At 43.6% G+C, this 15,096-nt stretch overlaps 1 protein-coding gene across 1 annotated transcript in view; it reads right to left on the minus strand.

Annotated features, from left to right (window-relative positions):
• RPS6KC1 (ribosomal protein S6 kinase C1) overlaps positions 1–15,096 on the minus strand; it is a 297,897-nt gene that overhangs the window by 240,224 nt on the left and 42,577 nt on the right. Inside the window, exon 4 of the mRNA XM_082251364.1 lies at positions 11,338–11,453. Within this exon, the coding sequence (XP_082107490.1) occupies positions 11,338–11,453 (116 nt within the window). The remainder of the gene's footprint in view (positions 1–11,337; positions 11,454–15,096) is intronic.

Below are 15,096 nucleotides of genomic sequence, written 5' to 3' on the forward strand. Positions count from 1 at the left end.
CTGTTAGTGGGCCCTGTAGGCCAGGGTTGAGGACCACTGAAGTATGAGGCCTAATGCCTGGTACACACAATGAGATTACCACCCTTTTTCTTTTTGCATGCTAATCTCATATTGAAAATGAAGAGGTTACTAAAGATATGAAAATTCTCGTACGACAGAATAAAAATTTGGAATCTATGTAATGTATTGTGTTTGTATTGCATTTTCGGACGAAAACTGTACTTTTTAAATGAAATCCATACGAACTGGTATCGTACAAGAAAAAAACTTTGTGTTTGGCCACCACGGCACTTCTGGCATGCGTGATGATCTCACTTACGATGCGTTTCGTCCAATGGACTTCTTCCCAGGATGTTTTGGGGAAGAAGTCCATTGGACAAAATGCGTAGAAAGCGACGTCATCACGCACCCCGGAAGTGCCGTGGCAGCCATTCTAAGTGAGGTTTAAAGGCTTTTTAGCAAGCATTTGTAAGTGAATTTTTGTATAATAACTACTGGATTTTAGCGATATTGCTGCACAATGGGCCCTTTCCAAAATATTTTACATCCCAATATTGAAGAAATAAAAAATCGGGGGATGAGTGCTGATGAAATGACCTTATTTTGGAAAGTAGCGCTTACTTACTAACATTTGATAAGGTGCATGGTGTGACTAGTGGGTTTGGAAACGCAGCACTTGATTATGCTTGGAAATGTGAGTGGTTATGGCACTAGTGCACAGATTATAATTTAAAGCGGTATTACACTATAAAATTGTATTTTCATTTGCTTAATTTTGGATATAAGGAGAAGGAGCATCTCTCAGAGAGGATTAGTTGATTGCGCAATGAAAATCTTACATTTGGAAAGGTGCATGGAGTGATTGGTGCATTATAACACACCCGGTAGAGTCAGTATTGGATTTAAAGGGATACACACATCTAAAAACAAATTTTTGTGAGTAGCACAAATCATACTTTGTGGAAACAGTTTTTTTGCAGTATTACACTATTTGTTTAAAATTCATTTTTGGGAGCTTCTGACACCCATTTGGAGGAAGGGGAGGAAGATTTTTCCAGAGAGGAGATAAAGGCACAAAGGAAAACTGCACTGAAGTCCCACGGAAGGCTTTTTTGAGAAATAGGAGGGTAAGGCTATATATATCTATATATAGATGTATGTATGTATGTATATGTGTGTGTGTGTGAACGCATCTTGCAGTCTATTGCAGACATCTTTTGTATTGTTTGATGTAAAAACATTCTAAGAAAATAATTGGTACAAAAGTGGAGTTCGAAATACTACACTAAATGGTGTTTTCTTTTTTTGGAGATTAATAACCTTACTTTAGTGGAGCACAATTAAAGTTTCAAAACCAGGAAGGACAGTGTTGAAGTCCTTTATCTATAATGGGCTCGAAAGGGATTGAGGATGTCGGAAATGACATTTATATGGAATAGGGTGTAAATTACTAAACAGTTAATTTTATACTTACAGTGAGGGAAAAAAGTATTTAATCCCTTGCTGATTTTGTACGTTTGCCCACTGACAAAGAAATGATCAGTCTATAATTTTAATGGTAGGTTTATTTTAACGCGAGAGAAAGAATAACAGCCAAAATATCCAGAAAAACGCATTTCAAAAAAGTTATAAATTGATTTGCATTTTATTGAGTGAAGTAAATATTTGACTCCTTCGCAAAACATGACTTAGTACTTGGTAGCAAAGCCCTTGTTGGAAATCACAGAGGACAGACGTTTTTGGAGTTGGCCATCAGGTTTGCACACATCTCAGTGGGGATTTTGTCCCACTCCTCTTTGCAGATACTCTACAAGTCATTAAGTTCTCGAGACTGATGTTTGGTAAATTGAACCTTCAACTCCCTCCACATATTTTCTAAGGGATTAAGGTCTGGAGACTGGCTAAGCGACTCCAGGACCTTAATGTGCTTCTTCTTGAGCCACTCCTTTGTTGCCTTGGCCATGTGTTTTGGATCACTGTCATGCTGGAATACCCATCCACGACTCATTTTCAATACCCTGGCTGAGGGAAGGAGGTTCCTACCCAAGATTTGACGGTACGTGGCCCCATCCATCGTCCCCTTGATGCGGTGAAGTTGTTCTGTCCCCTTAGCAGAAAAACACCCCAAAAGCATAATGTTGCCACCTCCATGTTTGACGGTGGGGATGGTGTTCTTGGGGCCATAGGCAGCATTCCTCCTCCTCCAAAAACGGCGAGTTGAGTTGATGCCAAAGAGCTTGATTTTGGTCTCACCTGACCACAACACTTTCACCCAGTTCATCTCTGAATCATTCGGGTGTTCATTAGCAAACTTCATACGGGCCTGTACATGTGCTTTCTTGAGCATGGGGACCTTTTCAGTCGCTTCAGGATTTCAGTCCTTCACGGCATAGTGTGTTACCAATTGCTTTCTTGGTGACTATGGACCCAGCTGCCTTGAGTTCATTGACAAGATTCTCCTGTGTAGTTCTGGGCTGAATCCTCACCATTCTCATAATCATTGAAACTCCACGAGGTGAGATCTTGCATAGAGCCCCAGGACTGAGGGAGATTGACAGTTATTTTGTGTCTCTTCCATTTGCGAATAATCACACCAACTGTTGTCACCCTCTCTCATCAAGCTGCTTAGCGATAGTCTTGTAGCCCATTCCAGCCTTTTGTTGGCCTACAATCTTGTCCCTGACATCAGTGGACAGCTCTTTGGTCTTGGCTATGGTGGAGAGATTGAAATCTGATTAATTGCTTCTGTGGACTGGTGTCTTTTATACAGGTAACAAGCAGAGATTAGGTGCCCTCCCTTTAAGAGAATGCTCCTAATCTCAGCTCATTACCTGTATAAAAGACACCTGGGAACCAGAAAATCTTGCTGATTGATAGGGGATCAAATACTTATTTCACTCATTAAAATGCAAATCAATTTATAACTTTTCTGAAATGCGTTTTTCTGGATATTTTTGTTATTCGGTCTCTGTTAAAATAAACCTACTATTAAAATTATAGACTAACCATTTCTTTGTCAGTGGGCAAACATACAAAAGCAGGGGATCAAACACTTTTTTCACTTACGGTATTGTTTTTCCCCACTGGAGTTGTGGGGCCCTTTTCAGCTGCTGCAAATACTGAGGAACTTACTGGTCTAGTCCCTAGTGTGCTAAATTTTAAATATGAGATCAATAACACAGGTCTGGGAAGTCTGTAAACCAGAGAAAGGTAAACTAACAGATGTCCCCCCACTTTTAGCCCCTGTTCATTGTGCAGAGGGTTTTGGGATGGACTTAGTTTTGTGTTTGACCAAAAAGAAGGACTGAGTTGGGATTTGAAGATGAAGCCCCAGAAGATATGGGACACAATTCTGTGACATTGTTAATGAGTTTGTCAGACACCTCACCAAATAGACATCCTTATTCAAAGGGCATGCATGTCAGGCGACCTTTGCAGCCAGCTCCACCTGTCCAGGCTTTTAGGATTTTACACGTATGGATAGAAATGAGAGCTATTCTGGAGATTTGTCATGACTTCAAGGGCATCATCACAAGAGTAATGCAGAGGTCAGTGTCTCCAAGTGTTTCTCCAAGGTTTGATCCTAGAATACAGGATTCTGCTGGTTGTTCATTGCCCTAGTTCAATTAGCTGCGGTCTGGCAAACAGTAATAGCAGCAATAGCTGGTTTCAGAGCTGAGCCTGTAAGGTTAAAGCGGAGCTCTGCCCAAAAGGGGAAGTTCCGCTTTAAGGACTCGTTCCCCCGCCCCTCTTGAACAATTGGCACTTTTAAGGAGCAAGGGGTGAGGAAGCAAGCAACAGATTTTGACAGGTATCTGCTTCCCACTTACGTTCTGAGCACCACGGCGCTCGGAAATGGAAGTTCTCCTCCCTCCCCCTGCAGTCTTCTAGGACACCAAAGACAGCGAAGGCAGCGGTGGGACCGACTGGGGTGAGTGGCTGTTTTTTAAGTCAGCAGCTATAGTTTTTGTAGCAGCTTTTATTTTTTCCACAAGTGACTGGAACTTGGCTTTAAAGAGAGCCCTAAATATCATTTCAAATTTTTTGTCAGAATTTTCAAAAGAAGGAACATCTTCTATAGGCACAGTAAGATGTTTAAGATTTTTTGACCGTATATAGTTCAGCAATCATTCTTGGAGGGGTAAAAATGTTTTCAGCGTCAACCCAATCGTCACAAATTGCCCATTCGATTTGTTCATAAATGGAGATCGCCTTTTTAGACTTAGCAGGTCTCTTATCATCCAAAGAGTCATGGAGAGGGGGAGAAGTGAGTGTGACAATGCCAAGGCTTTGTGCACTGCAGAAGTGAGCATATCTACTTTGAAAAGCATATAGCATGAAGCCCTAACATCAGGTACAGTATATGAGGGGCTTGGGTTGAGAAATCTTTTACAGTCTCTTCTAACCCCACATCTGGGTCCTTTTCATTCCCCTCAACACCTGTGTCCTCTAGAGGAGGCATTTCACTTTCCAACTCCAGCAGAGATGGTGGGGGAGTAGAAGGAGCTTGGTGCTTTTGACCTAGACAGTGATGGCTGTATTAAAGCAGTTAGTTGACCAAGAAAGTCTTCCATAGTTGTAGAAAGATCTGCCTTGGTCAAATAGGTTGCTTGTTGTATGAGAGGCTAGAGTCAGATGCAGGGGTCAGTATTAAAATAGGGTCCTGCTCAAATGTAAGGGTAGCATCCCTCTGAGCAGTTTGATCGTTTTTAAGGTTTTCAGCAGAGCGAATGTTTGCCTGACCTTTTTCTATGGGTGCATGGATTCTGCAATGGCTATCAGTGGGGTAGTCCCTTGTGGGGTACTGATGGAGTAAGGGTGCAAAAATAGGGTAAGCGTGCAGTGAAGCAGTCCTGAAGCAACGTCCTAGAGACAAAATGGTAGTAGGAAGTACCTGAGTACCTACAAAGAGCTCTAGGCAAAAGTGGTGGTCAAAGTGTGACTTATAGTGTGATGTAACTCCTAGTCATCCACCTAAGACTAAACACTGAATTTTTCCTGCTGAGTATGAAAAGTTAAGCACTTTTATACAATCCAGTCTCCACACTGCCAAACAGACCTATTTTATCACTCTCATTAACAGCCTGTCATCACGCCCCCGGCAACTCTTCGCTACCTTTTAAGCCCCGTACACACGTACCGAATGTCGGCCGAACGATCGGCCGTCTTTTGTCCGGTGCTGTCCTGTCGGCTGAAAAGTGCTAAAGACTGCACACGAATTTTGTCGGCCAACAACAGCAGACTGCAGAAGTGATGTCATGTGATGGTTAACTTTCCGTGTGTTTTTTCTTTTCTGAGCATGCCCAGTCTTGCTAATCTGCTGTTTGTCGGCCGAATTCTGTACTGACTGGCGAACAATCGGCCGTTCTGGTGACGGCCAACAAAAATTTTAAAGTCTGCAAGCCAGATTCTGTTCGGCCGAAAATTCGCTGTCGGTTGTCGGAAGCATCATACTAACAAGCCGACAATCGGCCGATCGGTCGGTGGCCGAATATTTACGGCCGACAATCGCTACGTGTGTACGGGCCTTAACTCTCTACTCCGTCCTCCACTACCCCCTCCCACCGACTCACTCACTGCCCAGGAGATTGCCTACCACTTCAAACAGAAGATTGATACAATTCGTAAGGAGATCGTTGCTGTTCAGATACCTTCCTCCATGACTTATGCTTCACGCCCACAGGTGCGATCATTACTTCCCTCATTCCACCCCGCCACTACAGACGAGGCTGCTAAACTACTTACTAACGTCCACTTAACAACCTGCCCCCTGGATCCTGTTGCCTCGCAAATGCTACGTTCACCTTCTGGCCCTATTCTACGCTCTCTAACCCACATCTTCAATCTCTCCCTCTCTTCTGGCATCTTTCCCAACTCTCTAAAACATGCACTAGTCAGCCCCATACTTAACCACTCTAGTACCGCTCACAGTAATACTACTGCGGCAGAGTGGCTCGTTCCCGTCCAGTCACGTAGTATTAACGTGACTGGACTCCTCCCCTTCTGGGCGGCGCTTGCGCGCCGCCGGAGGCTCGCTCCCGCTGTTTTCATTCACAGCGGGAGTCGGGCCAGGGGAGGAGCAGCGGCGATCTCCATAGTGACAGGGAGTGACAGATCGGACTGTTCAGCATAGCTGGACATCCGATCTGTCCATGAATCACATAGTCACCTCCCCCCCTACACGTCAGTAAGCACCAGGCATACATTAACCCCTCCCTCTCCAATAAAATTAACCCCTTCCCTGCCAGTGTCATTTTTACAGTAACAGTGCATATATACAGCACTGATTACTGCAGTAATGTCACTGGTACCCCCAAAAGTGTCAAAAATGTCAGTCAGGGGTCCGGTCTGTCCGCCGCAATGTCGCAGTCCCGCAAAAAAAATCGCAGATCGCCGCCATTACGCGTTAAAAAAAAACACCAAAAATGACAGAAATCTTTCCCTTTGTTAGTAAACGCAATAACTTTTGCGCAAACCAATCAAAATACGCTTATTGCGATTTTTTTTACCAAACATATGTAGCATAAAACAAATTGGCCAAAAACTTTTAAAAAAATTGGTTTTTACATCTTTTTTGGGGGGAATTTCATATAAAAAAATGTGAAAAATATTGTTATTTTTTCAAAATAAACGCTCTTTTTTTGTTTATAGCGCAAAAAGTAAAAATCGCAGAGGTGATCAAATACCACCAAAAGAAAGCTCTGTTTGTGGGAAAAAAAGGACGTAAATTTCGTTTGGGTACGGCGTCGCACGACCGCGCAATTGTCAGTTGAAGTCGCACAGCGCCGAATCGCAAAAAGTGGCCTGGACGGAAGACAGCAAAATCCTCCGGTTGTAAAGTGGTTAAAAAGCCCTCACTGGACCCAACCGATCTGAACAACCTATGCCCTATTTCCTTGCTCCCCTTTTCATCCAAACTCCTCGAACGTCTAGTCTACAACCGACTGTGCGACCACCTTGCCGAGAATAGCCTCCTTGATCCCCTTCAGTCTGGATTTCGGCCTCAACACTCCACTGAAACTACACTCCTAAAGCTGACAAACGATCTGCTAACGGCCAAAACCAATGGACACTATTCTGTACTCCTACTTCTGGACCTTTCTGCTGCCTTTGATATGGTTGACCATCCCCTCCTCCTCAAAAAACTCCATGCCTTTGGTCTCCGTGACTGTACTCTTCAATGGTTATCTTCCTACTTATCTAACCGCACCTTTAGCATTACCTGCAATTCTACTTCCTCCTCTCCTCTTCCCTTCCCTTCTCCGTTGGGGTCCCCCAAGGCTCTGTTCTTGGACCCCTCCTATTTTCAATCTACACCTCCTCTCTGGGTCAGTTGATAGCCTCCCACGGCTTCCAATACCATCTCTACGCTGACGATACCCAAATCTATCTATCCACTCCTCGGCTCTCTCTCTCAGTCTCCTCACGTATCACTAATTTACTATCAGATATATCGGTCTGGATGTCTCACCACTTCCTCAAACTCAATCCATCCAAAACCGAGCTTAAAAATTTTCCTCCACCGCGTGCCCCTTCCCCTGATTTCTCCGTCAATATCAATGGCATTACTATCAGCCCATCCCCGCATGCCAAGGTCTTAGGTGTTGTCCTGGACTCTGAACTCTCCTTCAAACCCCACATCCAATCGCTGTCCAAATCTTGCCGCCTCAGCCTCCGCAACATCTCCAAAATACGCCCCTTTCTAACCAAAGACACAACAAAACTCCTAGTTCACTCCCTGGTCATCTCGCGCCTCGAATACTGCAATTCCCTTCTCATTGGCTTACCTCTACACAGGTTATCCCCCCTTCAATCCATCATGAATGCTGCCGCCAGACTCATCCACCTCACCAATCGCTCAGTGTCCGCTGCTCCTCTCTGTCAAGCAGTCCACTGGCTTCCGCTTACCCAACAAATTTAATTCAAAATACTTACAACATCTTACAAAGCAATCCACAGATTAGCCCCCAGCTACATCACCAGCCTCATCTCAAAATACCAACCTAATCGCTCTCTTCGTTCCTCTCAAAACCTCCTGCTCTCTAGCTCCCTCATCACCTCCTCCCATTCTCGCCTCCAGGACTTTTCCAGAGCCTCTCCAATCCTATGGAACTCCTTACCCTTATCTGTCTGATTATCTCCTACTCTATTAGCTTTTAGGCGATCTCTGAAAACCCTCCTTTTCAGAGAAGCCTATCCTACCAACCCCTAACAAATGTACCTCCTTTTCTCCATCAACCCATCCCCCACGGTTATTGCCTTTTGTTTCACTTGACCCTCTCTTCTAGATTGTAAGCTCCAACGAGCAGGGCCCTCTAGTTCCTCCTGTTTTGAACTGTATTGGAACCGTATTGTCTTCCTTCACATTGTAAAGCGCTGCGCAAACTGTTGGCGCTATATAAATCCTGTATAATAATAATAAAAGCACTGTAAACTTGCACACATTTCAAAGACAATTCCCGGATTACTAATCATTTACCACAAAAAGGAATAATACTCAGGCAAGCTGTAATAAATGAGGCTACAATATCAGTTCAATGCAGGATAAACCTATCTTACCTGTTCATGATGCTGGTCCCTATATAGGTCCCAGGCTTTGCTCGGCACAGGGAGTATACACCTGGCGAGGTTCCATAGGGAAGCATCACAGCCCTGGACCTGGTGTTGAGGTGAGCACCCAAGCAGTATTCAGCACCCAAAGCAATATTACAGGCTGTCCCTGCTGTGTTGTGTTCAGGTACAGTTCCCAAGATTTTACTGAGGTTGCACCAATTCAGATGCACTGCTTCTATTGTATTAGAAGACAGTGAGGAAACGAATGAAGAATCCCAAGTAAGATAATAAAGTAGTTAAGCTTAGAATGAGTTCTCCAGAAGGGATCCATCACATAAAGACACTAACAAAAATCAAAGATTTTGTGAAATGGGGTAGGGTTATAGGGGTTCACCCAGGGAACGTATCCAGCAAAGCTTTGTCAGTGTCCAACCTCCTGAAGGTAGCAGCCTATAACCCTGGGTCTATGAATGTCCAGGACACATGTTCCCCCTGGCTCCTTCAATTTTACAATTAAAAGAGAAGGCAAGGTAGGGGGCTGTGGGACTTAATGGGTGCTCAAAACAATGGACAAAAGAAAAGAAAAAGCAATAAAAAAAGCCAAAAGAGATGCTAATGTATATACGTTTAAACATTAGCATCTCTTTTGGCTTTTTTATTGCTTTTTCTTTTCTTTTGTCCATTGTTTTGAGCACCCTTAAAGTCCCACAGTCCCCTACCTTACCTTCTACTTATACAGTGGGTACGGAAAGTATTCAGACCCCCTTAAATTTTTCACTCTTTGTTATATTGCAGCCATTTGCTAAAATCATTTAAGTTCATTCTTCTTCCTCATGAATGTACACATAGCACCCCATACTGACAGAAAAACACAGAATTGTTGACATTGTTGCAGATTTATTATAAAAGAAAAACTGAAATATCACATGGTCCTAAGTATTCAGACCCTTTGCTCAGTATTTAGTAGAAGCCCCCTTTTGATCTAATACAGCCAAGAGTCTTTTTGGGAAAGATGCAACAAGTCTTTCACACCTGGATTTTGGGATCCTCTGCCATTCCTCCTTGCAGATCCTCTCCAGTTCTGTCAGGTTGGATGGTAAACGTTGGTGGACAGCCATTTTTAGGTCTCTCCAGAGATGCTCAATTGGGTTTAAAGCGGAGTTCCGGGCACAAAAAAGATTTTTTTTTTTTTGTGCCCCTCCGCTAGGTATGCCGCACCTGAAAAGGAATTGGATAGTTATTTTTTTTTTTTTTTGTTTACTCACCTTTTTATTGACGATCGTAAATACTCACCTATGACAGCTTCCTCCTCCAGCGCCGAGGCTCACCCCGTCACTTCCTGCCTCGCGATGATTCCTGGGAGCTAAACGTCATCGCTCCCAGGAATCAATGCGCCGCACCGGCCCCACTCGTCATTTCCGGGCGACGCCGCATTCCCCTGCTAAACAGCTTCTGGGCATGCCCAGAAGCTGTTTAGGAATGCGGCGCCGCGCCGGAAGTGACGAGAGGGGCCGGTGCAGTGCATTCTGGGACACGAAGACGCGGAAGAAGACAGAGAAGAGGACCGCGCCGGCTTCAGCTGCCCACAACTGAGATGGAAACGCTGTGGAAGAAAATTTCTAAGTAAGTATTTCTTCTAAAAGGTAAGTGCGAACCGGGACAGATCAGAGGCTAGCCATTGTGGAATGTGCTAGCCCTGACTGTCCCGGGGGTATGTTCAACAAGAAAACGTTTCTCTGCCCGGAACTCCGCTTTAAGTCAGGGCTCTGGCTGGGCCATTCAAGAACAGTCACGGAGTTGTTGTGAAGCCACTCCTTCGTTATTTTAGCTGTGTGCTTAAGGTCATTGTCTTGTTGGAAGGTAAACCTTCGGCCCAGTCTGAGGTCCAGAGCACTCTGGAGAAGGTTTTTGTCCAGGATATCCCTGTACTTGGCCGCATTCATCTTTCCCTCGGTTGCAACCAGTCGTCCTGTCCCTGCAGCTGAAAAACACCCCCACAGCAAGATGCTGCCACCACCATGCTTCACTGTTGGGACTGTATTGGACAGGTGATGAGCAGTGCCTGGTTTTCTCCACACATACCGCTTAGAATTAAGGCCAAAACAATGTCAACAATTCTGTGTTTTTCTGTCAGTATGGGATGCTATGTGTACATTCATGAGGAAGAAGAATGCACTTAAATGATTTTAGCAAATGGCTGCAATATAACAAAGAGTGAAAAATGTAAGGGGGTCTGAATACTTTCCGTACCCACTGTACATGGGGATGTTGGTGCTCTAGTTACATGTGATTGGTCCCATCCATGAAAACCTTTGAATTTACAATTAAAGAATGACAGGCAGGAGGGTGCCAACAGGACCAACCCACAGGGTGACTTACGGCTGATTCATCAAGAACTGGTCGAAATACATTCAGTGTATAGACAGTTTTACACTAGATGCATTTAAAAATACACTGGGGGATTTACTAAAACTGATACGGACAGAATCTGGAGTAGCTGTGCATAGTAACCAATCAGCTCCCATCTTCAGCTTGTTCTGCTAGGCATAAAAAAAAGAAAGATATAAGCTGACTGGTTGCCATGTACAGCTGCTCCAGATTCTGACTGCACCATTGAATTCCCTTCATTAGATTGATTTTTTTTTTTTTTTTTTTAAAGTCAGAAACTACATCAAACTGTTTTAGATCCTTCTAGAAAAAAATCTGTAGGTGGGAAAAATAAAGATGGATAAAAAGGATACAATTAACCTCAATTTCCCAGATATTAGAGTCGCTGATATTTACCCTAAAGAACTCCTCCAGCTGTGAGCTGTTGTAGAGTGCCGGGATGTTGGCAGAAAATTGGAGCAAATCTTCAGCACACTGGCGTCTCTCCTCGATCACACACTCATCAAATCTCCCTGGAATACAAGAGAGTCTCGTAAGAAAGTAGAGAGGATTGAGACAGTGTGACACAAAGCTTGCATCATACCTCCAATGGTCTACAGAGACGTGAACCCTGGCTGCAATAACCCAGCTATGAGACACAATACAGACACCTGTCCTAATCCTTTACCCAATCTCAAGCAAGATTCAACATCTGTCCACAGTTGTAAATGCCTGAAAGGCTATGCAAATCGCTGCAGCGGAGTGATTCATGCACAGTACAGCTCACAGCATCTTAAATTGAGAAGCAGTGCATAGAAGAAGTCCAACATTTCCTATATTAAACCCTAACCACATAAACCAAAAAGGGCTTAAAAACACACAAAAAATTAAAAAAAAGGCAAAAAAGAATAAATAAAAAAAAAAAAAAAAAAAAATCACATATCGTAGGTAGGTCTACGTTGCTGGACCCAGGGCTGCCACCTTGCTGCAGTAGCAGCAACGTGAGCAGTCTTAAAGTGGTTAAAGTTCCATAACAAGAAGAAACTGTATTGGAAGAATTGCAGGGTTTTGTGTTTTTTTAGCTATACATGTAAATCTCTGATTGATGTACAGTATACAGTGCCTTGCGAAAGTATTCGGCCCCCTTGAACTTTGCGACCTTTTGCCACATCTCAGGCTTCAAACATAAAGATATAAAACTGTAATTTTTTGTGAAGATTTAACAACAAGTGGGACACAATCATGAAGTGGAACAAAATTTATTGGATATTTCAAACTTTAACAAATAAAAAACTGAAAAATTGGGTGTGCAAAATTATTCAGCCCCTTTACTTTCAGTGCAGCAAACTCTCTCCAGAAGTTCAGCGAGGATCTCTGAATGATCCAATGTTGACCTAAATGACTAATGATGATAAATAGAATCCACCTGTGTGTAATCAAGTCTCCGTATAAATGCACCTGCACTGTGATAGTCTCAGAGGTCCGTTTAAAGCGCAGAGAGCATCATGAAGAACAAGGAACTCACCAGGCAGGTCCGAGATACTGTTGTGGAGAAGTTTAAAGCCGGATTTGGATACAAAAAGATTTCCCAAGCTTTAAACATCCCAAGGAGCACTGTGCAGGCGATGATATTGAAATGGAAGGAGTATCAGACCACTGCAAATCTACGAAGACCTGGCTGTCCCTCTAAACTTTCAGCTCCTACAAGGAGAAGACTGATCAGAGATGCAGCCAAGAGGCCCATGATCACTCTGGATGAATTGCAGAGATCTACAGCTGAGGTGGGAGACTCTGTCCATAGGACAACAATCAGTCGTATATTGCACAAATCTGGCCTTTATGGAAGAGTGGCAAGAAGAAAGCCATTTCTTAAAGATATCCATAAAAAGTGTCATTTAAAGTTTGCCACAAGCCACCTGGGAGACACACCAAACATGTGGAAGAAGGTGCTCTGGTCAGATGAAACCAAAATCAAACTTTTTGGCAACAATGCAAAACGTTATGTTTGGCATAAAAGCAACACAGCTCATCACCCTGAACACACCATCCCCACTGTCAAACATGGTGGTGGCAGCATCATGGTTTGGGCCTGCTTTTCTTCAGCAGGGACAGGGAAGATGGTTAAAATTGATGGGAAGATGGATGAGGCCAAATACAGGACCATTCTGGAAGAAAACCTGATGGAGTCTGCAAAAGACCTGAGACTGGGACGGAGATTTGTCTTCCAACAAGACAATGATCCAAAACATAAAGCAATATCAACAATGGAATGGTTCACAAATAAACATATCCAGGTGTTAGAATGGCCAAGTCAAAGTCCAGACCTGAATCCAATTGAGAATCTGTGGAAAGAACTGAAAACTGCTGTTCACAAACGCTCTCCATCCAACCTCACTGAGCTTGAGCTGTTTTGCAAGGAGGAATGGGCAAAAATTTCAGTCACTCGATGTGCAAAACTTAGAGACATACCCCAAGCGACTTACAGCTGTCATCGCAGCAAAAGGTGGCGCTACAAAGTATTAACTTAAAGGGGCTGAATAATTTTGCACGCCCAATTTTTCAGTTTTTTATTTGTTAAAAAAGATTGAAATATCCAATAAATTTCGTTCCACTTCATGATTGTGTCCCACTTGTTGTTGATTCTTCACAAAAAATTACAGTTTTATATCTTTATGTTTGAAGCCTGAAATGTGGCAAAAGGTCGCAAAGTTCAAGGGGGCCGAATATTTTCGCAAGGCACTGTACCATATCAATGCAGCTGATGTTTACATTAATGCTCCTATATATGTTGGTAGCTGTTGGTGACAGTGTGATGTCACATCTAGAAGTGTGCATACCTGTGCACTCCTAGAGAACAAGCACACTGCAATAACCCTCAAAATAAGTCCTTACTGAAAATGCACAATAAACACAACAATTTCCAGGCCATAACGATTTTCTCATTCTTACTTTCTGCCTACAGATACAGCTTGCCTCTGTGGCTATTATACTCTGGGCTGTAAACAGGGGAAGTGTGCAGTGGAGTGACACAAGAGATAAGAGGGGGATTCTTATACAAAATAAATAACCCTGGGAATCCACACTGTGAGCATGGATAAGCAAACAGAACAGCACGGTGCATGTTATTACATAAGTGTTCAGGCCTGAGTTATAGATGTGACAAGCAGATATTATCGCCCACCGTGGCTGGCAATAGAGAGAGCAGGTTGTGGAGATAGAAAGGATCTGTTATCACTGCTCCACAAACTGAGCCCTGTGTTTGTTTCCTGGCTGGAAGAGCAATGGGAGAGAAGGGAAAACAAGAGGACGCTTTCCCAAGGGGCTCCTTAGTGTGATGTGATCACAGCCATTCTCCATTGACACTCTGGCCTCTTGTTTTCAAAGAGTGTGGGAACAGAATACATTAAGCAAACACCCCGGAGGATTGCTAGACAAACAGTGCGTGAAGGACTCTGTCCCCTCAAGCTGTAGGCTTCCTCCCATGTGTGTGTCTCCGGGAAATCAAACACATTGAGAGCTATGTGGGAAATCCTAGGAGGAGAGAATTGGTACTCCAGGCCAAGCTGTCCACCAGAAATATTCTGATAGCGCATAGCAAGGGGAAACAGACATCATGCAGGAAAGATCTGGCTGCAACCTAAAGTGGAGCCGGGATCATCATGTTAAGTGCATGCATGCCACATAATGTGTAAGTGGAAAACGCTGCCCTTCCCCCACCGAGTGCACAATACCAAAGGAAGATGCTAAGAATAAAGTGGGGTACACACTAGTAGAAAATCTGCCGAACATTCCCGTCCGAGGTAAAATCGTATGATTTTTGGCTAGTGTGTACACAACTTTCAGCAGCCGATGCCGACATTTTCAACGAAAAAAAAAAACGGAGGGACAAACACCAAAATTTTTATCGTCCGTCCCCAGACAACCAATTTTCATTTAATGTGTATGCAGTACGTCCGTGAAAAATCGGATACGAAAGACCGCGCATGATTTAAAGTGGTTGATGACCCGGAAGTCTAGGAACAAATGACCCAAAAAAAAAAAAAATCGGATGAGAAGTTTCGTGAACATTTATGCACTGTCAACTAAAATGGTTATGAACGCTGAGCAAGAGAGAGAAAAATCGGAGGATATTTCGTCCAATTGCCGTCAAGTGTGTACGAGCCTTAAGCCTCCAGA

This window comes from Pelophylax lessonae (genome assembly GCF_965119305.1).
Source record: "Pelophylax lessonae genome assembly, chromosome: 3".
In the NCBI taxonomy this organism is placed as follows: domain Eukaryota; kingdom Metazoa; phylum Chordata; class Amphibia; order Anura; family Ranidae; genus Pelophylax; species Pelophylax lessonae.